Source organism: Rhamphochromis longiceps, linkage group LG5 (genome assembly GCF_057381845.1).
Source record: "Rhamphochromis longiceps isolate RC_006_pf linkage group LG5, R_longiceps_female_GT1.1, whole genome shotgun sequence".
Taxonomy (NCBI): domain Eukaryota; kingdom Metazoa; phylum Chordata; class Actinopteri; order Cichliformes; family Cichlidae; genus Rhamphochromis; species Rhamphochromis longiceps.
The window spans coordinates 24,410,313-24,436,563 of record NC_140561.1 but is presented as its reverse complement, the minus strand read 5'-3'; the positions used below and the strand labels follow the sequence as shown (position 1 = coordinate 24,436,563).

The window sequence follows — 26,251 nt, the reverse complement described above, 5'->3', positions numbered from 1 at the left end:
CACTGAAAGATTTTAACTAGTTTTTAATAACTGTAATTATGTTTTAGTGCAGTGGAAATGCCCCTACTGGAGGTAGAACAAAACACGAGTGTTTTTCTTATTGTCTGCAGGTTTGTAATATTTGAAATGGATTCTTTTAGAAAGAAAATACCACAAAATACCAAGTGAATAGGAGATGCTGCACGTAAACTACATATTCTGTAATGACCAAGATTTTGTTCCTATTTTTAAATTGTAACAAATCCTCCACATACACATCTCTTAATAAATTAACAGACTCCAGCTGTGCAATTCCTGTTTTGAGTATTTATATTAAATAGCTACAGCTGCTCATAACCTTACTACGAGCTATAATCTCATGAAACCCTTGCCACAGCAGTGTCGGAATCTCATAGCCCACGACTGTCCAGACTACTTCAGATGAGAACCTTCTTGGTCATTTAATTTTACAGAATTTTTTTTCCCTAATTACACTTAATTAGGTTTTTTGAATTCTCCCCTGAAGTGTACATTTTCTGTCCTTGGAATAGATCAGTACACCTTTTCCATTTTTAATCAAAGAGCACTTCATTGTCATGTCTATACAAAAAGAAAACCCCATTAATACTCTTTTGTGGAAAAATAACTTTCTGAAGAATCTGGATTAAATTTGTCACATCAACAAAACGTGTATATTATTCATGAGTGTTGGTTTAACATGAACAGTGATTTACATTGGTGTTTGAAAGGAAAGGGACTTCCACACAATATCAGTCCCTCACTGTGCTGAGGGAACTTGGAGAACAATGACATCACAAACGATTTAATCCTCTGAATACAGTCCACATTGTCCAAAACTAAAATTCAAGATGAAGGACAGAAGTTCATGTTTTGTAGGTATAAAAAGACCAGAGAGACTACAGACTGCAGCACTGGCTGTCAGGATGAAAGCTAAATGAAATGTCCGTCTGCTTTTGAAAGCAGGAATTTTCTTAAAAATTCTCCCGCCTTGCAGAAGTTTCATTCTGCATCATCTTCATCATCGTTATCATCTTCCTCATCCTGCATAGACTCTTCCTCACCAGCGAAGTTCTCAAACTCGCCTGTTTCTGAGTTCCACATACACTTGATCTGCACCTTGAATTCTGCCATCTCAATACCAAAGAGTTTCTGTGGACAAAAAACAACCCTCAGTCAACAGAAATACATTTAGTGTGTGACAGTCAACATTTTTAATCAAGTAAAAAACAAGAACTCACCAGAATACGAGCCTGCTCTGGAGTGAGCGTGTCCCCCTCTTTACAAACTTCATAGTCCTTCAGCAGTGTTACCACTCCTGTAGCACAAGATAAAAGAAGTTGGCTTTATATTTAAAAGCAGTGAATTCACACATTTCGTGAACACACTAATACCGACTCGGACCTGATTTGAAGCAGAAGCCTGATATTGCTTACATAGACTGTATATACTGTAGCTACAATACATCTCCCACTTATAGTGAAGCCTCAACCTGCTGTTGCCATCTTTCAGTATTGAAATAAGATGTGAGGGGTGGAACTAACAAACAAAAGACTGACACAGCACCGTCACACGATGGCCACTTGTCAGTCACAGGTTTGGTCTGCCCTGTTCTGTCTCATCGTCCTTTTTCACCTTACATGCATCTTATTCACAAGCTGAACATCATTTGACAGAGGCTATAAACTCACCTATACTACGGAAAAACGATTTGGGGCTTATTAAGCCAACTTCAAGTTTTTACATTACAAAGGTTGTTCACGTCTTACTACGGTATATCGCCATGGTAACATCAGCCCTAACCTGCTTTGTAGCAGATCATGTTTAAGATAAGAGATCAACACACAAAACCAGTGACCAATCATTTCTCCAGAATATAGCACAGATGCAAATATCAAGTCTGTCCTTCCATGAAGGTCCAAAGAAATTCCTCGGAGCAACTTTATTCATCCATTTTTTCTCTCCTGCTTTCTACTAACAATTTTATACGGGCAAGTAATTTGACATTTTCTACAATTGTTAATACAGCAATATCCTAAACCTTGAACTTATTGACTTCAGAAAAATGAGTCCACTTACTAGTTTGAAGTACGATTTTGTTTTATGCACACATACAGCCTGTTTCAAACCACTGGGGTTGCAGCTAAACCACTGGGGAAAACTACTTACACTTAGGCAACACTTTAATTTAACTGTAATTACAGTCAGAGCTTGCCATGTTTAATGACAGGGCAGTTTTACTGATAGGTCTTTGCCACGTTTCCCCTCCTGGGAAAATAAATAGATTTTACTTCGCACTTTTACAATCTTGCTAACCACACCACTTAACGCACAGATATATTCCTCGAGAGCTTTTGAACCTTTTTTGATCTAACATATTTTACTTTTTTTATTTGTAAAGTATGCCAGTCTGCTGTAACAATACCTGTCCATGTTTGTGAGTGACCATATGCTGCAAACATTGCCTTTTTTGGGGATTGATGGTGGAAACTCTGGGCTGACTTTACTGAGCTGATAATCACCTTCGTGCGACTTCTGAGCATAATTACCAATGTTAGGGCAAGTAACAGCTCTGTAGTACAGGGAAGCATTTACTTGGACTTCTGTACAGTCTTTTTTTTTTTTAACCAGATGCCACATGCTGATCATTATAAAGAACGTCAGTTTAAGCCACTTCCACATTGATTACACTTTTCAGTCCTGGAAGCTACAACCATCTTTTATATACAGATTGTGATTTGTCAAGTCACAGACCTCCATTAATTAATACCAATTTTAAAAAGTTAAAATCCATTGAGCCACGGTGTTGTAGTGGGTGACGAGAACAGTCCTTTAATCTCACCTTTCTTTAGAGCAGTAGGAAGCCCTAATTGCCTCAACTGGGGTTCCATTGAGTGAGTAAACTGTTCAAGGGGTCCCTCATCCAGCGTCACATCCATCTGAGCCTGGTTTCCTGCGCGAGCATAATCCACCTCTTTGAAATGACTGAAATATCTGTGGGTAAAGAACATCGCTTAGTGATTCAATGAAGACATTGGAGGATCACAGCAACAAAGATGAATTTAGCAAAGCCTTACTCTTGTACTTCCTCCTTTGTTTTATTTGTGAATAGTACACCCACTTCTCCACGCAGATGCTTGCCGACCTGAACATTATCAAAAGGAATAAACATATTGAGTGGCGGCAGTAAACCACAGCAGTAACTTTTCAAGTTTGTCTGAGATCTTGCTTACCTTGTGCAAATTATCTTTGTATTCATCTGTATCTCTTTTCCCCAGAGCAATAATCATGACTTTATTTTTGCCGAAGAAGAATCTGTGGAACAGAGATGAGATCATTTACGCTGTTGAATAAATATAGGCTCTTTCCAAATACTTGTTTAACATTTTTGAGAACTTTGGTTCATATCAACATGCTGCAAGATAGGATTCATAAAAAAAACAAAACACAAATCATAATGATGCTGACTTTTTAAAAAATGATTGATATTTAAGCTGATTGCTGACCAATAACAATCAATAGACAAGATGTTTAACTATGAGATAATATGGTTACTTTTCTTCTAGAAAAATCCACACTATTGTACCCATTCAGTAATGTTCCTTATCCCATAGTCAACGTGTATATTAATTGTACTATTTTACCAAAAACTTTAATTTCCATACTTAAAAAGGAGTTATAAGCAAGAAACCCCCAAAATAGTATCTCTTCTACACACAAAAGACTAACCTATAGAAAACTCTGTTTCATGCCTTTAATTCAATTTCTCCTCCTCTTCTCTTTGATGTAATTTTACCTCCACTTGACTGTAACTGCAGAAGTGCATCCTACTTACTGGCTCTGTTAAAATAATCAAGCCTACTAACAGGCAACTTAAGATGAGGGGGAAAATGTAGTCGTTAGAGACTGTAACTGATGCCTCATACTATACGACAGTGGAAAACTGACACCTAAAGAAGAACACATGCAATCTAGAGGAAATTGGCCACAAAATCTGAATTTTTTAAAGTTTCTATGACCTTGCCATATACCTGCTCGCACTACTGCACTCAAATAAAATTAAGACAAGGAAAAACCTAAAGCAATATTTTGCAAATTTCATGGTAAATGGACTCCTTCTTGAGCATTCAAAGTGCTTTATACAACATATATAATTCAAATAAACGTTCATACATGCACTGTTTTCTATCTCTAAGTGTTTTCTATCTAACATTCACACATTCTTTGTCATATTTTTCATGCCAAATGCTTTTAGTTGGTCATAGGTCTACATATTAGACAGTCTACTTTAGCGCCCAGACTGTTCTACTTATTAGTCATGCTGTTGTAATATATGCATTAGCATTTTCTTGCTGAAACATGGATGGATGGGAGTATGTTTAAACCTTTATATACCTCTGAGTACTTTCCAAACATGTAGACACTGATCCAGGTTTTTACCCAAGTTCTGATAACAAGTTCTTTAGTCTGGAAAACAGGGCGTCCATATTTTGCTGCTATCAAATTCAAACTAAGCTAGATTTTTACCTTTTTTCAGTTCAAAAAATTTGATACGTTTTCTAAGTTCTATTGTGGATATGGGTTTAGGTGATTTACACGTCATATCTATATTTTACACAGCATCCCAATATCTTACAAATTGGGGTTGTCCATGTAATAATTTCTTTCTCGAAGGGCTCCAACATAAGTAGAGGTGGCAATGCCACCGAGAAAACCAAGTGCAACCCGATCCTTGATACACACACACGTACAGTGGGGCAAAAAAGTATTTAGTCAGCCACCGATTGTGCAAGTTCCCCCACTTAAAATGATGACAGAGGTCAGTAATTTGCACCAGAGGTACACTTCAACTGTGAGAGACAGAATGTGAAAAAAAAATCCATGAATCCACATGGTAGGATTTGTAAAGAATTTATTCGTAAATCAGGGTGGAAAATAAGTATTTGGTCAATAACAAAAATACAACTCAATACTTTGTAACATAACCTTTGTTGGCAATAACAGAGGTCAAACGTTTACTATAGGTCTTTACCAGGTTTGCACACACAGTAGCTGGTATTTTGGCCCATTCCTCCATGCAGATCTTCTCCAGAGCAGTGATGTTTTGGGGCTGTCGCCGAGCAACACGGACTTTCAACTCCCGCCACAGATTTTCTATGGGGTTGAGGTCTGGAGACTGGCCAGGCCACTCCAGGACTTTCAAATGCTTCTTACGGAGCCACTCCTTTGTTGCCCGGGCGGTGTGTTTTGGATCATTGTCATGTTGGAAGACCCAGCCTCGTTTCATCTTCAAAGTTCTCACTGATGGAAGGAGGTTTTGGCTCAAAATCTCACGATACATGGCCCCATTCATTCTGTCCTTAACACGGATCAGTCGTCCTGTCCCCTTGGCAGAAAAACAGCCCCATAGCATGATGTTTCCACCCCCATGCTTCACAGTAGGTATGGTGTTCTTGGGATGCAACTCAGTATTCTTCTTCCTCCAAACACGACGAGTTGAGTTTATACCAAAAAGTTCTACTTTGGTTTCATCTGACCACATGACATTCTCCCAATCCTCTGCTGTATCATCCATGTGCTCTCTGGCAAACTTCAGACGGGCCTGGACATGCACTGGCTTCAGCAGCGGGACACGTCTGGCACTGCGGGATTTGATTCCCTGCTGTTGTAGTGTGTTACTGATGGTGACCTTTGTTACTTTGGTCCCAGCTCTCTGCAGGTCATTCACCAGGTCCCCCCGTGTGGTTCTGGGATCTTTGCTCACCGTTCTCATGATCATTTTGACCCCACGGGATGAGATCTTGCGTGGAGCCCCAGATCGAGGGAGATTATCAGTGGTCTTGTATGTCTTCCATTTTCTGATGATTGCTCCCACAGTTGATTTTTTCACACCAAGCTGCTTGCCTATTGTAGATTCACTCTTCCCAGTCTGGTGCAGGTCTACAATACTTTTCCTGGTGTCCGAAAGCTCTTTGGTCTTGGCCATGGCGGAGTTTGGAGTCTGACTGTTTGAGGCTGTGGACAGGTGTCTTTTATACAGATGATGAGTTCAAACAGGTGCCATTCATACAGGTAACGAGTGGGGGACAGAAAAGCTTCTTACAGAAGACGTTACAGGTCTGTGAGAGCCAGAGATTTTCCTTGTTTGAGGTGACCAAATACTTATTTTCCACCCTGATTTACGAATAAATTCTTTACAAATCCTACCATGTGGATTCATGGATTTTTTTTTCACATTCTGTCTCTCACAGTTGAAGTGTACCTCTGGTGCAAATTACTGACCTCTGTCATCATTTTAAGTGGGGGAACTTGCACAATCAGTGGCTGACTAAATACTTTTTTGCCCCACTGTACCTTAGTGCAGTACTAGGACTGAGCCTTGAAATCAGAACCCTAAGATGTCATTACCTGAAGTGAAAAGGGAAAGACCATCTCTGAATCGAGGAGGGGGCCTAGGGGTATATCTTTCGCCATCGTACAATGCTGTGATTGCAGCCATTCCCCAACTCTCTGTGAATGGTACTCATGGCTATTGATCAGTGGGCTTTGATCAGTAGTTGTTGATCAATGGTCATGAGAATTTGCATAATCATGATGAAGGAACTGACCTCCCACCCCATTGTTCCTTCAGTGGGCTGGTTTCGGTCATTATGCAAATGTACTGTTTATAAGACTGGGGAAACCGGCAGTCAGCTGAGACTGAAGAAGTCACTTGGATGAGTGACGAAACGTTTCTCCCACTGAAAACGCTACGTCCAGATGAACAGAATCAACTTTTGGAGATGTCATTATTACCTGCTGTGTTTCCACGCTGTCCGGATGTCTTTCAGCTTGTTATTCCTCATATTAGCCACCGAGAATATGAACAGGTTTCTGTAGGTGTCCACACATTCCCGCAACTAAAGAATAGAAATGAGGTTTAGGTACTTCAGGTGTTTTGGAACAGACCTAGCCTAGCTGAACTTAACACGTACAAGATGGTGACTGCAGCACTGAAAATACTCACCTCCTGAATTAGCTTCTGTTTTGACTCCAGCCCCTTCTTGGCTGTTTTCGTTAAAGAAACTGAGGAGAAAAATGCGAAAACTCACGATGAACAAATGTCAGCCAGCAGTTTGCGTATACACGTGCATGTATCAATGAGCAGCCAGGAGTACAACCATGCTGAGGCAGTTAAGCTAACGCTAGCTTTAGTTAGCTCACTTTTGGTAGCTTTCACTAGTGAAAAAGAAGTTTTACAAATACAACATCACTTAAAACACTTCACCGACGCCATTATGCTTTTACACTTGAAAAAGATGTACTGTGCTTTACTCACTCTTCTTATCTCTCTTTGATTTCGGCATGATTCCTCCTCACGATGCCACAGCAGCAGACACACACACGTGAAGTGGAAGGACCCCAAGTGTTTCTGTTTAGCATGGCTGACCGTGTACTGCCTGACATTAAAAAAAAAGCGTTATATATGTATTAATAACAATAAATGCTTGACTTCTATAATTTTGTCACCTTAAGATATTGTGATTTGCTGCTATATAAATAACACTGAATTGAAATAAATTACACAGTAAGATTAAATGATATGGGCAGCACGGTGGTAAGCACTGTTGCTTTACAGCAAGAAGGTCCTGAGTTCAATCCCACCATCAGTGTGTCTGTACGTTTGCATGTCCTCCCCGTGTTTGCCTGGGTTCTCTCCGGGTAGTCCGGATTCCTCCCGCAATCCAGACATGCAGCTAGCGGGTATAGGTTAATTGGAAACGATAAATTGCCTTTAGGTGCGAATGGTTGTCTGTGTCCGTGTGTTAGCCCAGCGACAGACTGGTGACCTGTCCAGGGTGTACCCAGACACCAGCCCCCCCCACCTACCCGCGACCCTGAAAAGGATAAACTGAAGAGGATGGATGGATTAAATCAGGGGTGTCAAACTCAAAAACACAGTGGGCCAAAATTCAAAACTGGAACAAAGTCGCAGGCTAACGTTGATATTTATTGAAATATATTTATTCCTCCAGATATAAGAATGAATCTTTTCTTATGGACTCAAACACATTTTGCTAAAAAACTGAATATGGAACAAGCAAAGCTTAATACTAAACAGTATATATATTTGCTGTATAATACCAGTAGGCCAGCTCTGATAGTAATTTGGCCCGCGGGCCAGAGTTTGACACCTTGTAACAGCCTATGGATTAAATAATACATTTCGCATCAAACTAGGCACAGTGATGGTGCTTGATAACATGTTATACACGCACTGGAGGAGCCAGGGATCGAGCCACCCTCAATCATATGTGAACCCAGGGAGGAAAAGGTCCCTTTGAACAGGAAGAAACCTGCAGGAGAACCAACCAAGGAGAGGCAACCATCTGCCACTATACCGGTTAGGGGTTAGTAGATGAAGACAGATCAGAAACATGCAGTGAAAGAGAGCCAGAAATTAATAATAACTAAATACAGAGAGCTGTATAAACGCATAGTAAATGAAAAACGTGACTGAAGAAGAAAATTCAGTGCATCATCTGAATCCCCAGCAGCCTAGACCTATTGCAGCAACTTCATCTATCATCGATTTTGTTATGTGCTATTGAATAACTTTTGGAATAAATAATGTATATAATGGAATACATGAATTAAATAAATTACTAAAGATCTAACACCAGTGTTCATAGCAGTTTATAAGCAAGACATTCGTCTCCTCTAGAAATACATGAAATTTGGCAGCACAACTTATTTAAGATAAGTTATTTAAAATGGCTTACTTTGTAGCAAAAATAATAAGCCAATAGAAGGAAAATTAATGAGGAACCTGGTCTGTTTGCATCACTTATTTCTGAACTAAAATGTCTTTGGACTTGGATGAAGATGCAAAGTTAATTCTAAGATAATAAGGACAATGGACGGAATAATCCGCTAGGTGGCGCATGAGCAAAACAACTTCATAAGTGTAGTAGCCGAATGTGACAAATGTATAAAATGGTCAAAGGTGCATACTTGCTTGAGCCACTTGCTCTTATAACCGTGTCTGTCTTTGGGTTTTTTTTGCAAAAGATTTCCACTTGTTCAAGTTTGGGCCTTTATGAGTTGTTTGGGCACGAGGGGCATTTTGTCAGCTTCGGAAATGATGTAATCATAGATTTATCCACTGTGATATCACCCTTTCACATAATGATCCTGATAATCCTACAGACTATAGGTGTATACTGTATGACATAATAATAAAGAGGTAACATCAAAAAGGCATAAGACATGTTAGGACAAGACAAGAAGAAAGGAAATCAAAACGAAAGCAAATAAACGTAAAAAAACATACAATGTTCGAATGATTCCTTCATAAGGACATAATAGCCCTCTCTTATTTCTCTTCTTTGCACCGATGCTGTAAATGCAGGTCCTGTGTGTGTGTTTTTATACAATATTATACAATTATTATTATTCAAATACAATATTTTGGAAATATACTGCAGGCCTATGGAATTTGAAAAAACAACAACAAATCAGACTGTGACTTCGCTAAAACTCAAACATATCACATACAGAGTAATACAGTAATACAGTGCAGACAGAAACTGCCACATTGTGCGTCCCTATAAAAAATATACACGTTTATTATTGTGGTAAAGGTTTCATATTGATACTTGTTTAAATAAAAGAAACAATTCATTATTCTAATAAACGCACAAAAACGCCAGGCCTGACTTTAAAGCGCATAAGAAAAGAAATTAGGTTATAGTTCACTTTATCCTATTAATTAGACTTAAGCCTTCCTCAGCCCGTCGATCCCTTTCGTCAGTGTGTGTGTGTGTGTGTGAGAGAGAGACAGGGGTAGGGAGGTGGGAGGGGCTCCTAGAGGTGATAGTGCCTAGTTTAGCACTTTGCAACATGATCCGCGGAGAGGCCGGGCTTTGCGGCGCTGCATCCTGCCACACCGCGCCACATGGAGACCGGATAGAGCCGCGGTAAACTGGGCATGATAAAGAAAGAAGGTGGACCATTTTCCTCCTCTGTCGGCTGGCTATATGTACTCGCACAGCATCAGCAGCTCCTGACAAAGCAAAGGCAGACGGAGACATGAGGGTGACGGGAAGTGCTGCTGCTGCTGCTGGAGATTCTTGCGGTCTGCGTCAAACCTCTCGGTCCTTCAGAAGATGATGCTCGCTGTGTCTCTTAAGGGACTTTTCTGGTTCGTTGTGTGAACCCACGCCACGCTGAAGGGGGTCTTTGTTAATATCTCGGGTTTAAACGTCCAGTAGCAGCAGCGGGGATAGTGATGGTCAACCCTTCTCCAGTTGCTCAATCACTGAATCACTGTCTGCATCTGCATTGTAAAGAGAAACTCACCCCGAGGGAGTGAGGGATTTTCAAGCAATATGCAGCGATAAAGAAACCACAAGTGTTGCTGTTTTATTTAAACCAGACAGAGCCATAGGTGGATGAACGGAGTTTTGTTATTTACCAACATGAGCTCGCTGTTTTTCTCCGATACTCCGTCCGGTCCGGTCTGCAGCGCTCCCACCGGGTCGGGCGCGGTGACCAGCGCCCTGCGAAACGACCTGGGCTCCAACATCCACGTGCTGAAAACCCTCAACCTGCGTTTCCGCTGCTTCCTCGCCAAAGTGCACGAGTTAGAGAGGAGAAACAAACTGCTGGAAAGCCAGCTGCAGCAAGCTCTGCAGAGACCGCAGTACCGCCACCTTTACACCCGTGAAGTCGCCGTGCAGACGGACGGTCCCGAGTCGAGACTGCCGGGCACCATCTGGAGTTTCACCCACGTCAGGAGGCAAGGGGAGCGCTTTGAGACCCTGCAAGGGCCCGGGGTGACATGGACGCATCCGGACGGAGTTGGTGTCCAAATTGACACAATTACCCCAGAACTGAGGGCTCTGTATAACGTGCTGGCCAAAGTCAAGCGGGAGAGGGACGAGTACAGGAAAAAGTGAGTAAAGTAAACACTATTAATGTGAAAGTTGTGTGCGGGTATTTTATATGCTCAAATAATCTCACGCTAGGATATGTCCAGTTGTAGTTTGCAGGGGAGCAGCAAGAAATTTAAGGCCTTGAGTGAATGGTGAAGCCCCCACCACCAAAATGTATTTCTTGATAAAAAGCTGCTAATAGGGAAGCTGTTCCCTTAAGCTCTTTCCTTTGCATTTACATAGATGCACAGACACAAAGATACTGAAAAGTTTAAAAGACATGTCATATCGTAACGGACAGACACACAATACCTGCAATTATTCCATATTATACTCTAGATTGTAATCAGTTACACAAAAGGTCTGACTCATTCAATGAGTCAAGTTGATAGCGGTTTATAAAGGGGAAACATGTTTTCCTTTACAGTAAATCTGGGAATATAATTGCTATTGAATACACTTCTCACATGTTAAATAGTTCACTTTTGAGCAAAACTGTTTCTCAGTATTTGGGAAGTTAGGCAGGAACTCAGCCAGTTTTCAAGTAGTCTTTAAAGTTTCCACAAGACAAACCACACATTTGTCTCTTTATAAACTTCTACATTTACTTTGGATTGAAGTTAGCCGAACACGAGGACTGATCTGTCTGTCAAGGGGGAAAAAAGTTTATTAAGAGACATGATTGGTAATTTTGGCTCATGTTGTCACTTCTAACTTATTATTGTGGCTTTTCTTCTCCCGTGTGGACGTGGTTAGACAATATATCCAGATGCTCATCTGACAGGTATAGAGGAGCGTGATGACAGCTATCACAGTGACAGAGTGTCACTTGAGCTAGTACATCCCATGAAGTATTCAGAGCCGAGTGGCTGTTTGGCACTTTAGTTAACCAAACACGTTTTTCCATGAATTTAACTGATCCCGTTTTTTTCCCATTTCTGCGGAAATTCCTTTGCACGGCTCAGTTTTCAGCAATTGTTCTCTTTTTAGTCATACTAATTGTGTCCGCCTGTGGACTCACTGTAGGATCCCCAGCTGACTGTGAGTGTGTGACTGCTGGCCGTCTTGGCCGGCTACTGGAGGGGTGTGGGGATTGCCAAGCAACCGCCTGCTTCTGTTTGGCGTCATGATTCAAGCAGAGAGGCATTTTTACAGGCCTCTGTCTGGTCGGTGAGGTCGTCTATGACGAACGCTTACTTCCGTGTGAGCACACTGACTCAGTGACACAGAATGTGTGTGTTCTCCCACTCCTCTGGGAAACTGGATATCCTGTCCAGTCATTCCTGTAACACCAGCATATCCTTTTTTGTGCATTTCTGCTGTGGACGATAAAGTGCAGTGACTGGGAGAGTGGCCAGATTTAAAATTCCTGCAGCTGAAATCCAAGATCTGGATCTTTTTTTGGCAAAAATGACTTTACATGTTTGCTTTTAAAATGTATATTAAATCACAAGAGTTGTGGAATTTCTTTTACACCTGGATAAGTGACAAACAAAGTGCATTCCAAGCATGTTTTTATGGGCCAATAATCATTGTTATCGATTTGCCTGCCTCTCTCTTTCCCTCCTTGCTCTGAGCTTGATAATTGCATCATCGCTGAGTTCACTGCCCTGCTTTTCTTTCTGTCTCCCAGTCTAAATCCTCTTTACTACTGTCACGTTTCAGCATTCAATCCCTGAGCCCCATCCTGCCATGCCTTTTCTGTTCTGTGTTCTTTGTGTTCAGCCATTCCTTCGCTCCACCCTTCTGCAGGCCCTCCACCCCTTCGTCCCTCTCTGTGTGGTACAGACTGCTTTGTAAGGCGTCTTCATTCCCCATGGAGGCCACCACAGTGCTCTCCCACATTCAGGGTGATTTATTAAAGTTTTAGCAGTGTGGACACGCACAAAAAGATGGATCGGCAGTTGTCTTGTTTCTGATTTGGCCGCTTGCATTCCAACATGGTTACCATGAGCTGTTCAGATGTTTACTTCTGACTAGAGCTGGGCGATATATCGAGTTTTTAAAACATATCGATATATTTTTATACGAGATATAAGATGTGACAATATCCTTTATATCGATATAGTCTATGTTACGTTATAATTATAGTTGTGGAGCCGCAAGTTTGCCTCTCTTTTGTCCACTTTTGTCTCTACGCAACGTTACTCCGCCTCGCCTTCACTGAAGACAACTCCCCCTCCTACCCCATCGCTTCACGTGCAGGCAGCGACAAGACGGACACGGCAAATCTCCGTTAACGAGTTACTGCGCATCGCCCCATGCGTGGGGCTGGACGGCGTCAACGTGCTAACGAGCTAAACATGCTAACGAGCTAACCGCGCTAACGAGCTAACCGCGCTAACCCTAAAATCCTTTCATTCTCTCAAAAGTTGATAGCGCGCCTTATGTATGAATTCTGGTTGTGCTTGGTGGCCGCGAACCGATTTTATGTGGTACACGGCGTTCAGCAATCTGTCAAAAATGTTTGAGTACGACTTTGGTAAGCTACGGAGCTGCACCGCTTGATAGATTGTCGGCGCATTACGGCTACCGAGGAGCTTCGCGGAGTGATACGTACTGTGCATCAACGTAATATTACCGTATTGTGTGTGTATAAGGACCATAAATGGCACCTGTAAGAGACGTGGTTATGAAGCGGATTTCAAACTCCAGGCTGTCAGTCACACAGTAAAACTTGGGAACAGAGCAGCTGTAAAATCTGTCTGTCTTTGTTATTACGCTCAGCGTCTTTTAGTTTACATTTTGACTGCACAATTGTGAGCTCTTTGTTTAGCACAAAAACAACCTTGTTTTCTTTTATTTATGGAGCATTATTATTTAATGAATGCTCATAATTTAATTTTGAGTAATTTTTCATGTACATCTGTGCTGTATGTTAATAAAAGTGCCTGTGTGACATCTGGGACACAGCTTTGACTAAGAACTCTTTTTGTTCTTACTTTATGGCTTAAAAAAAATATCGAGATATATATCTTATATCGCCATCCAGCTAAAAAATATCGAGATATGAATTTTGGGTCATATCGCCCAGCCCTACTTCTGACATTTTACAGTGAAGCTCTTTCTGACCAAGAGGTAAAACAATGCACTCTGAACTAATTTCATGAGAGGTTATGTTGCAGAGGCTGCTTGAATACATAGAAGGGAGATTAATGCTAAACACCAGATTAACAGAAATAGAAAAAAACCCTGGTCAGAATTCCAAGAAACATCAAAATGAAACTTAAGTAACAAATTTTAACAATCTGTCTAATCTTTGAACTTAAATTTCACCTTAAATTTGAACTTAAGTAATTATAAATTTGCAAAAATATTCACAGGTTAACAGCTACAATATAAACAACCATAAACCTGCTTGCAGATGTTGTAACTCTATTGTTTTATAGACTATACTATATAATGTTTTAAAAAATCCTTTTTCATCATCTGTTATGTATGTGAGCAGTGCTAATGGAGACCATTAAAGCATCTAAGACACAGAAAAAGAATGTTTTTCTCAAAGAAAATATATGAAATACAACAAAAGAGGTAGAGATAACCACTTTGTTAGGTACATCTGTTTGTCTTCTAAATGCAAATAGCTAATCAGCCATTCACAGGGTAACAGCGCAATGAATTTGGGCTTGTAGACAAGGTCAAGATGGCCTGCTGAACTTCAAACCATCATCAAAGCATCAGAATGGGGAAGAAAGGTTTAAGTGAGTTTGAATGTGATGTGGTTTTGGTGCCAAACGAGCTGGTCTGAGTATTTCAGAAACTGCTCATCTACTACTTTAAAGCAGTGAGCGGCTCTAGGTGAAAGCTCTTGTTAATGTCAGAGGAGAATGACCAGATCACTTCTGGCTGATAGGAGAGCAACAGTAACTGAAGTAACCACTCATTATAAACAAAGTATGCAGAGGTACATTTCTGAATGCACAACAACCTGTTTAGCAGCAGTAGAGGCTACGTTTCGCATGGACTCACCAAAATTTGACAATAGAAGACTGGAAAAACATTGCCTGGTCTGATGAGTTACAATTTCAGAGGTAGGGTCAGAATTTGATGTAAACAACCTAAAAACAAGGATCCATCCTGCCTTCCATTAGTGGTTTAGGCTTGTGGTGGTCATACAGTGTGGTTGATATTCTATGGTACCCTTAGCACCAAGTGAGTATCGTTTTTTTTTATCATTGTATCATCTGCTGATGGATGCTTCCAGCAGAATAATGCGTCATGTCACAAAGCTCAGATCATCTCAAACTGGCATCCTTAACATGACAAAAAGTTCAATGTGCTCAAATCATCAGACATCAGTCCAGTAGAGCACGTTTGGGATGTGCAGCTGACAAATCTGCAGCGACTGTGTGATACTAACATGTCAATATGGACCAGAATCTCTGAGGGATGTTTCTAGCAACCGTTTGAATCTATGTCATGAAGAATTAAGTCAGCTCTGAAGACAAAAGAGTTTCAACTCACTTCTAGCTGGGTGTACCGAAGGTGGTCGATGAGTGTATAGTTAGTGCAGTTCAGCAACCAAAAGTGTGAGTTCATTAAGGAATGATTTACATTTAAGAAAGATCTGCTGCAGGTGCAGACTGAGACAGAGAAGAAGAAATCGAGTTGTTGTGCGATGCACTATCACAAATAAAATGTTCAAAATTCATTGTTCCAAAAATCTCAACTGGCCTCAATCCTGTATCCAAATCAGTTTCTCTCCATTGTTCAAAATCCTATTTGTATAGAGAACAGCATGTTCTTTCAAAGCTAATCTGTATTTGTGCATCTGGAAAAGCTCTTAACTTCGTGTGGATTTTATCCAAAGTCTTACCTAACCTATCAGATTCTTTCTTTTAATTCATTGCTGTCATGTGAAAAAGTCTCCCTGCTCAAACACACACAGTCCCACTGTCTGTCTCCCGCACACTAGCATACTGCACCTATTGTCAAAGAAGAAGCGCTACAAATCAGACAACCAACTTAAATGAGTATCCACGTAATGCCACAATGTCGGGACTGTGGGGTTACATTTCTGTCACAGCCGTGCAAAGGAAGATGGGTAAGGTCATTGCCAGCACACCCAGTTCACACTGTTTTTATTCCTCCTTCTTCATTATGCTTTTATCACTTGGGGGTGTCAGTGTGACTCTCCCAGTAATTGCCGTCATTATGTGATAATGTTTGAAAGGCCATGAGAAGCGTTGCTGAAGCCGATGAGCATATCTGACAACCAGCAACACACGCTAAGAACAGATAGTGTTTCCAGTTCACTGTGACAGTTGTCTTGTCTTCATAGGCGGTGGCAATTTGCTTAAAGTTTTGCATTTTATATTTTTTGCACAGAGATACCCCAGATGGCTTTAGCCATTATGCAGATTGCCGCACAGGAGGACAGGCAGGGAGTGAAAGACGGCAGTTATTCTTGGAAATAACGTGCTGATACATTTTCAAATAGGTGCATAAAAATATAAGATAAAAGAGAAGTACATAAATGATACTGTAGACGGCATGCATTTATGATAAGTAGAGCTGATATATACAAATTCTGAGAGCTGTATAATTTGCATTATTATAACCAACTTTTCCAGTGTAGTTCCCACTGCAGCGTTAAAGGACATGTCAGTGAGAGGCTGAGCTCCAGTTGAGATATGAGATCGGCGGTTCCCAGTCGTTGTGGTGGCCACTCCTAATTGGTTGTTTATTTCATCAGTGATCTGAGGCCAAACAACTGTCCTGCTGGATCACAGTGTGGAGACAGGGGGAGGCAGAACAGTCACTGGGCCTCCAGGGTATGTTCTTCCGGCATGAATAATTCACGTTGCTGAATTTAGCCGTGCGTGGATCAATGTGATGAGAATTCAGTAAAGACACTTTTCCCGAGCCTTTGATCTCGGTTCCTGTGCGTCAAAGAGGTGAACATCGAAGCTGAGCCTCTCCTTTGAAAATCAGTAAACTACTTTAACAAATTACAGGGAGAGGTAAACTGCAATTCCAAAGTCAGCGCCTGCATTGCGTTTCAAATATCATATTTCCTGATGAAGAGCAAAGCGCTGTGCTGATGAGCTCCTGAGCCTTTGTGTGTGTCTGTGGTGCTGACCTGCCCTGCTTATAATCCAGGCTGTCTATTCAGGATAGGGATTTTCTCTAAGCCGTCACCTAGCACCAAGGCTTCAACATCCAGCCAGCCCTGCGCCACATCCTGGCAATCAGCCGCTGCACTGAACTGGGGCCTCTGAAAGTGGAAGGCACCCTGCTGCTGAGATACAGAGCAAGAGAAAGAGAGATCAGTTCTCTCAGGCTACTGAGCTCCAGAGTAGAGTCTGTACTGTTTGTCTATGCTCCTTCTTAGTTCACAACATGTTTTTTTTTATCTTTCAAGGCAAATTGCTGACTTTAGAATCGTAGGTCGTATCCATTCTGTTGGGTCTAAAAGCTTTACAAACCTGGATTATACTCAGTGGAAATATGTAAAGGAAAAGAGCTGCTGATACTGCTTATTTGTCTTTGCTGTACACCTCAACTTTTATCCAAAAGTACATTAATGATCAATGATTCCCAAAATCACAGATAAGTTGGGAAGGAAGAGAAGAGGGACCTTCTTCTCAACACCACAGAGAGTCTGTGAAGGCAACAGATCCCCAGATGAATGCAGCTTGTGACGAGGTATTTTAGGTATGAGATTGTTTGGCTGTAAAAGATTATGAGCCAGAAAGGTCAAGTAGCCACTACACAGGAGTACCAAAAGTTTATCAGTCTGAACACCCTGAGGATGCCTTACTTTCTACTGTGTGAGTAATGTTTTTTAATGGAAGCACTGGCCTATTTGATAAAATCATGAATAATTTTGGATTTTGGACTGCAAATAAGTAATTTGCTACTGGTAACTTGTTACATTTGACAGATTTATGTAGATACATAATATTGCTATGTAGTTTAAGTCAGTGTTTTTCGTCTATTCATGAGATTTGTTCACAATAATTGACTGAAACTGTCACTTACTGTGAAAATGCTATAGCAACGGCGTTGCAAAAAAGGAAACCTAGTTTATAGTGTTTCCCCATCTCCCTTCACAAGCCTTTCTTCTCTCAGTGTCTGGAGCTGCTGCTGTGCTATGCAGCTGTGGTTGATTATTCATGGGTATCGATACAGCTGAGAGCAGTGGCGCATTGCCATATTTAAAAGTGCAGGAATGCACCTGTCGGTGGTAAGCAGCTATGGCAAATATAGACTGAACTGACTGTGCAGAAGGGTTTTTTTGTAGGTTGGAAAGCCTTGCGACAGTTGCAGGGAAAGCAGGAGACAGATTAAGTTATTAATCAACAGACCTAATCTTTATATAGACCTAATAATGTGCCTTTGGCTTTCGGTTCAGATCTGCTCAGTTTGCAATGCTTTTGCAGCTAAAGCTCCTAATATGCTGGCACAGCGTGCTGACTTAATGTCTGTATTTCTAAAGCTTGTTATTCGAGAGGAAGTGCTGGTTTACCAGGCACTCCAAAAACATATATGGGCACTTTGGGCACTATATATAACATACAGAGCATGACAGCGGCGTTAAATATGTTTCAGCGCTTGAACTTCCAGCACAGAAGGCCACATGTGCCCTCCCTTTGAACTCGGTGGAAATCTTAATGTAGTGTGAGACTCGTCTGTCTTGTGTCAGTGACGTAAAAGACGGATCACACTGATGTTCACACTGTCATACCATGATCAGATATGGGTCGCATAGGGTCAAAAAAGTCAGATTTGATACGCTTTCGCATGCAGTGCGAACGTAGCCAAAGTGCTTTGACATTCTGTGGCAACGTTTTCATTATCAGCAAAAGAAAGTAAATGTTTGTTTAAACTAATGATTTTAACACCAATTTTTAGTCATGACCTGTTAAAAAAAACACGCAGAAAATTGAATCTCTAAATACATCCGTTTCAGCTGATAATATTGTAACTTTTTATTCAAGCATTCATTTGTTGTTGATTTCTCTGTTGCTAAGACCATCAAGGGTTATTAAAAATATAAATCAGAGATGTGTTTTGACACTGCAGCATTTATTTTTTATTTTTTTATTTTTTTAAATTAAAGCTGCTATTAACAGGTATTTTCATGTCTCCCCAACTTCCCTCACATGAGTAGGAGGAATGAGGCTGAAGCTGTAGCTCTGGCAGTAGATATTTCAGTAGTACAGTGCAATACTTAATAAGCAAGTTACCCCTGACTTTAATTTAGCATCAGCTCTCATATGAAAGTCAGCTGGCTCTTATATTTGGCACTGAAATCTCATGCTCTCCTTGTTATGTAAATGTTTCATTGATATAATTTCCCCTTTATAATTGGAGGAGATAAGGTACTCTGTCTGTCACCCTAACTTTGCAAAGATTGAGGAACCCTTTGTGGGTTGAGGCAGTGCCTAACAATTTCATTTCTGTAGATTTTGAGCAGGGTTGGTTAGTAACGAATTAACCATAGTCAGGACTGCATATTCAGATTACAACAAAATAACTGAAATCTACTTGGCAAACATTTGAAATTTGTAAAAATGTGAAGAAAGTGAATGAAAACAATAGCTACATGGAGTTAAAGTTACAGTCTCAGGAATTATTTACTTACTTTTCAAATCATTTTAAAATTTAAAATATAAAAATTGAATTTATGAAACTTGAAAACACACACTCACTCAGAGAACCCTTAATGAACTTTTTTTTTAACCGTTTTTATTGTAAAGCTCTTTGGTTTTTAATGCACAATATAAATAAATTTTATTTCCTTACTTACTTTATTATTGCGATGTAAGTCCACTTTATTTCGAATGAGATGTAGAAATCTAAATTTTGCTGTCAACCTCACCATATTTAACTTTTAAATAATCCAAAACAGTTCTAATCAACGTATTAAGCAGTGTTTTATCAAACCATAGCTGTAATTTGCTTCTGGTGACTGACCACTTGTAGAGAGACACTGAATACATTATTCTTGCTTTGGCTCCCCACAGCTAACAGACTCTTTGTGTCTCTCTTTACTTATTTTCAATTCCTGGTTTTTGTTCTTTGTTTCCTTTGTTGGACTTTCCATTGAAGTAGCAGTGGGTATTCCTTTCTCAGGTTATTTTGGTACACAAGTACATTATGCTATTGCTATTTTAAACTAGGTCATACACCTAGCCTTTGATTTTTTTGTACTTTGACTATACTCCATCAGCCATGAAAGGCTGATGGAGTATAGTCATCACCCCGCTGTGCGGGCGAGCGGCATGGACACCTACGTTTGTGAATGCGATAGCTCAAGAAGAAAGCGACGTAGGAGCTTTAAATTGATACCATAGGTATATCTACAAAAAAATCTTAGAAGAATTTGAATCTCATTGATCTCGACCTCAAGGTCAGAGGCCAAGTGTTCAAGTGAATGTTCTTTTATTTCTTATGTCTTTGTGTTTCTTCATGGAAACACTTTATATAATACATGAAAACCATAGTTTATTAGTGATTGATCTTTTCATTTTTTTTTCTTGAATAAGTCATGCTGGTTTATGTCATTCAGAAGTTGTGATTATATTTGACACATCAGTGCAGCAACCCAAGTAAAAAGGTAGCCAGTTTACAGGGATAGAAAAATGAAGAAAATCAGCAAATTACTTTTAACATTGAAGTGTGTTTCTAATAAAATACCAGGGCAGCTGTAATTCAGGAGGTAGAGCGGATAGAGCACACATTGAGATGTTAAACTGTAACATAGGTGCTACATGCTGTCAGTGTTGTATGCTTTTAAAGTTCCTTTAATGAAAGTGGTGTATCATTTACATCCATTATAAACTGCATCAGTGCATTATGAAACAGTGTCATGAACTGTAGGCCGTTAGATTCAGATTGTTGCAACTGATTTAATTGAAATATGACAGTGATCGTGAAACAGGTGTATGTACACAGACGTACAATACGATGTTTGTCTCATAGTTCTATTATGTGTCACATAATTTCACTGTACACACCCTGGCCAGTGAGGATTTGTGCCAGAAGTGAATATCTTGATCTTCTTTATTTCTTTGATGGGATGTCACTCCCTGTGTACTCCACCCAAACATGGCCCAGACTTGTAAGCTGTTGATTGTGGTCTTATGCACTTGCAGTGATTCTAACAAATCCACATCATTTGCACAGCAGAACCCCCCCCCCCTTCCCAAAGTTATAAAACTGTTAGGACATGGATTTAATGAGATGTTTTTACCAGTTAAGTCTTTACAGTTCTTGTGCAACGAAACATCTTTGTGTCTGTTAAGTCAATAGACAGGAGCCCAGAGCTATTATGAGAGCACTATAATAGGGCAAGAATAAATCAGTGGGAACATAACAACTTAACAGTAGAGTAGTGTTCTTTGTAGGATGTGGGGTGGGGTCAGTTTGCAGTGTGGATTATGGAGACTGCAGGGGAAACTGATTTTCTGTCACAATGCTTTGTCGCTCCCTCTCCTGCATACTGCACAAATATGATACGCAGGCAGATGAATCCTTGTATTCTTTCCTCTTTTGAGTTCTGAGAAGAAAAACATTAATGCGGCCAATGAATTGCATAAGAACAATTAAGAAAAAAATAATCGACTTCACTGTAAAAATTTCACTTTCAGGTTCATGTCAGTAATTATGAAACTGTTACTCATGGAAACTCTTCGGTCTTTCCGCCAGACATTTAACTGCCAACTATTGTAAGCATAAACAAACTATTAAGTTGGGGTGTTTTCACAGTGGCAACACCTTTGCAAGTCCATGCAGTTCATAAAATCACTGCCTTCATAAACACCTCGCTTTTACAGCAGTTATTCATTTTTTCAGGGTGAACTTGGGTCAAAGAGTTGGAATCTGCTGATAATTACCTGTGAACGCCCATTATATTGGTTGTTCTCCTGTAGTATGCCTCAGGGCAAGGAAAAGGGGCCCTTGACTGGCTTTGAGAGTTAAGCAGTTAGATAATACATGTGCTTAGTGCAAACAAGTCAAGTTTACACCTTGGAAAAGCCAGTGCAGCAAGGCTTGGGCACAGGTCAGACATGTTACAACACTTGCTCCCAATTATCTTTCAGTCCATTAATGTGAAGGGAGGACAAGTGGAGTTGCACCAAGCCTTCTATTCAAATAGATGCTTTGATCAGTGGAAATTACTTTAAGTATCCAAGAAAAACAAAACCCAGGAACATGAGCTATGCACAAGCTACATGGTGCCCTGTTGTGGTGCAACAAGTTCATCTTGAAAAAGCTGGTCCACCGAGTAAAGACATGCAGCAGCTATATGAGCCGTGAAACTGCCCTGACGTAAACAAAGCTTATAGAAGCTTTAACCATGCTTGCTTATGACGATGCTCACTGCTTTTGTAGGAATTTAAACTAAGACTCAGATGTCTGGTTTTAGGCAGAACATCCATCAAACTCGCTAATTATATTTTCCAGTACCTAACCTCTAATCCTAAATGTTATTTGTTTTCCCAGTCCTTTTCCAAAGAAGTACTACATCTCTGGACTAGTCTCGGTGTAATAAAAAAATGCTTTATTAAACGTCTGCAAGTACAGAACTGCAGCGTGTTAATGCCTAAACATATTTCAGCATCAGTTAATTAAATAGTGGATGAAATGTTACGTGTGTTATGTGTGAATTTCTTTACCAGTTAATGTAAATTAATGTTAAAATGTTGCTGTAGTGATATTTCAATATAGTGTAAATATACTGTGACCAAAAAAAAAGTACTAAAATTGAAATGAAAATTTTTTTTTAATAAAAAAATGTCAACGCATTCAAGATAATAAAATAAAATAAGAGAAGATAAAAAGACAAGTGTTGAAATGTTAGATGCCACATGCACTGTGGTTACCAGATAACAGACGTGTGTGCGTAGACACCATGTGATGATGTGTAACTGTGCAAAGTAAATAACTGGTTTGGATTTCCCCATCCAAGCACATGTGTGTATTAGATAATGCCATGAATAATCTTAGCTAATAAACTAATAATAATAAATACATACGAATTTGGTGAAGGGCTGCAATGACTCATTGAGTATTTCAAATAATTTGATTATAAAAAGTTCTCAATACAAATTCTTTGATTCGATGTTTCGTTTGATGCACGCGATGTAAAGAACAATGTAAACGTGAGCGTTTCACCCACATTTGCGACTAAAAACAGACCTGCAATAAAAAAAGTATTTAGGAGCAGCGTGCGAATAAAATCTGCAGTAAGTCTCCAGAAGTTGTGTGAAAATATGCAGATGAACCAGTGTCATAGCAGACTGGTTAAATCATACAGACTGCTGAAGGCTGACGCTGGCCGTCCTATTTTCCATGGAGGTGATACCAGCAGCAAACAGGGGTGAATCTAAAGGGGGCCATCGGGTGTACTAGACCAGCGGTTCCCAACCTTTTTTGCGCCACGGACCGGTTTATGCCCGGCCTTTAAGGTGTCGCGGATAAATACAACAAAATAAAACTAGTACCGGTACCGAAAAAAAAAACATTTATTCATAACACGTGAAAAGACCCAGGAAAACCGAGTTAACGATAAAAATGATAACAAAATAGCGCTGAAAACCGATAAAAACCCTGAAAACCATACATTTCACACCTGAGCCTCAACTCTCGCGGCCCGGTACCAAACGACTCACGGACCAGTACCGGTCCGAGGCCCGGGGGTTGGGGACCACTGCACTAGACCATATTAACTTCAAGGCTCTTGTAACATTTTTCAGATTGAAAGTGAAATACTATAAAATATTGCATTAATTCAACTGCATAAATGTTTCAAAAATATAGAAATAAAAGCTTTTTTATACAAGCCAATAAAATGTACATGGGCCATTAAACTCTGAGCCACGGACCTGAGGGTTAGTAGGTGGAACACTGAATTATTATTTATATTAATTATTAACATCTAGACCATCATGTCATCTGTTTTCAGCAGCACAAATACGTGCCTCCTGTTTATGTCAGAAAGCTTTTCAAGAAGACAGAGTAAAGGTACATTTATGCCTTAGTCTATTTTAGATTTTTAGATTTTGAAAGAACGGTGTTTTTGTTCTCTTTTGAATATTTATTATTGCTTATTAACAAGACAAAGGTATTTCTTATCCTGTTACACAAATAATCAATGGAATAATTGATGGATTACTTGATTACTAAAATAATCAGTAGCTGCAGCTAGGGCTGCTCAATTAATCGAATTTTAATCACGATTACGATCTGGGCTTTCAACGATCATTAAAAATGACTGAGCCGATTATTAGCCCCTCCCTCGTTTATCCGCGACACCTTAAAGGCCGGTCCGTGAAAATATTGTCGGGCATAAACCGGTCCGTGGTGCAAAAAAGGTTGGAGACCGCTGATTAAGAGGACCCGAGGGAAGCTCGGAAAGCTAAGCAGAAGTTATTTGGAGAGGAGAGTGACTGCCTTTGGTTGAAAAGAGAGGTAAAAAAAACTTCAGTGGTGTTGCACACTATTTTATATTATTTTTTAAAGTCATTGTTAACCCTTTAAAGCCGTCAGAGCAGCACGCTCCGTTTTGTGTAACTATTTTTAAATCCCTGTAGAACCTGAGCCGTGTAAGCTAGCGCAATAATTTGTTTTGCATATGAAACCAGAGGAGTTGTACTTACATCTTATGCCATCAGCTTGTCCTCAGTCACAGTTTCCTTCCACATAAAGCTTTACAAAAACTGCATAAAAAGCGCTTGCAGGAACAAAAACATAATATTCCAGAAACACGCTTCGCTGATCCGATCAGCTGTTCGTAACACTTCCCACAGTGAAACAGGCGTCAGCGCGAACTATCACATGTCCGCCATTTCCTGGCCGAAACCGGAAGTGACGTCATTTTCGCGGAAATGTAGTTTTTTTTACTTGTAGGCCTTAAAGGCCTATACTGGTCATGTTTGACTTTTCTGAATAGTTGCTGGGATGCTTAGAACTCGAATTGCACTGCTGGAAATAGTTTATTTTGATGCACCTGCTGTTTTCTTTGAAAATTTGCATCATAGGATTGTTTTTTTGTTTTTCCTGCAGTATATAAAAATTGCTGTATCTCCAAAATAAAACTATGAACACACTCAAAATAAGTTTCCTGTTGTTGTAAACTATTTTTTGCAACTTTTTTGTATTTAAAGTTTTGAGGGATAAACCTCTTAAATTTCTCCAAGTAGAAATATATATATGTAAAAAAACAAACAAAAACGATTTTCAATTTTTTTTTGTAGTTTATTGCACTTTTTTGCAATTAATGTAGTTACTATGGACTTAATTCATACATATTATTAAAATATGGGCTATAACAGTTGTATAGCAACTTGAAATGCTCCCATAAATGGCACTACAACATGTAAAAAAATAATATAAGCTCTGGCGGACTTGGTTCTATAGTAGGTCTTAAAGGGTTAAATATCGTCAAATAATCGAGATCTCAATTTCAGTGAAAATAATCGTGATTATCATTTTTGCCATAATCGAGCAGCCCTAGCTGCAGCCCTAATTTGGTGTGATCATTCAGACCTCTCACTCTCTCCAAAGTACATTTAAGACCAATTTGGCATAAAGGTTGTTTCTATTTATTTTTTAGGTGGATTTCGGCTTCATCATTGTCTTTTGTCTGTTTTTGTATTCCCAGACAGACCGGAAGATATTTAACTTAAAATAAACAACTGTACTAAAAGAAAATGGAGTGTTAAAATTATCATTGCCAGACGATTAACATAATTTGAAGTTGAATAAACTCAGAGAAATGTGCTTATCTCAGTGAGAGGTACTATATGTCCAAAAACTTCGTAGTGCTCACAAAAATAGCGTAAGAATCATCTAAATCATCTAAACCAAGCAGAAGAAACCCACTGCTCCCACGCCCCTGCTCAAGGAACATGACAAATACCCCAAGACAGATCTCCAAACATGTAACCTTTCAATCCAGCAATCCCACACCAAAACCCATGGGACCAAAAATATCTGCTACCAGTGTCCCTGCATCAGACCCTACATGATCAGACACCACAAGACACCATCTGATGTCTTTTGGATTCATGAGGGGTACCTACCCAAATCATTTGAATCGTTCATCCATTCATCCATGTGCTTTTGTAGCTGATTATTATTAAATATGTGTTGTAGGATTTTATTTGTCAGTTAGTTTTTAATAAACCAGCGTTTACATTTGGTACATAGATTTGTGGTCCTCAGGGTTTTAAAAATGTTCAGCTAATTTAATAACTACAGTCCTCTCAGGCTCATCTTATAGCTTGCATTGAGTACTAATTAAAAATCTTAGCATGGAAACACTGTATGTTATACCAGCTCAGCATGCTAGCGTCAGTATTGTTAGCATCATCGTCAGGTTAGCA

At 39.8% G+C, this 26,251-nt stretch overlaps 2 protein-coding genes across 3 annotated transcripts in view; one reads left to right on the top strand and one right to left on the bottom strand.

The window, feature by feature from the left end:
• Positions 1-531: 531 nt before the first annotated feature.
• Positions 532-7,416, bottom strand: mrto4 (MRT4 homolog, ribosome maturation factor). Its single transcript, XM_085406787.1, has 8 exons — positions 7,316-7,416; positions 7,004-7,062; positions 6,793-6,896; positions 3,231-3,312; positions 3,075-3,142; positions 2,840-2,991; positions 1,239-1,315; positions 532-1,149 (listed from the first exon to the last, which is right to left on the bottom strand). The coding sequence occupies exons 1-8, from the start codon at positions 7,341-7,343 to the stop codon at positions 1,000-1,002; spliced, it is 720 nt and encodes a 239-aa protein (XP_085262913.1). The 5' UTR covers positions 7,344-7,416; the 3' UTR covers positions 532-999.
• Positions 7,417-8,106: 690 nt separating this feature from the next.
• The window catches only part of iffo2b (intermediate filament family orphan 2b), a 34,713-nt gene continuing 16,568 nt past the window's right edge, over positions 8,107-26,251 (top strand). The window contains exon 1 of one of the 2 annotated variants that reach the window (XM_085406783.1): positions 8,107-10,933. In XM_085406783.1, the coding sequence (XP_085262909.1) occupies positions 10,431-10,933 (503 nt within the window). In that variant the 5' untranslated portion in view covers positions 8,107-10,430. The remainder of the gene's footprint in view (positions 10,934-26,251) is intronic. The other variant, XM_085406784.1, reaches the window with a different exon arrangement.

Bases quoted from the DNA above. Each gene is read 5' to 3' on its own strand.
- mrto4 (XM_085406787.1), bottom strand. From the start codon at position 7,343: ATGCCGAAATCAAAGAGAGATAAGAAGA. The intron at 7,063-7,315 runs GTGAGTAAAGCA...TTTTCTCCTCAG, and splicing joins ATCAAAGAGAGATAAGAAGA to TTTCTTTAACGAAAACAGCC. The intron at 3,143-3,230 runs GTAAGCAAGATC...GATAATGTTCAG, and splicing joins ACAAAGATAATTTGCACAAG to GTCGGCAAGCATCTGCGTGG.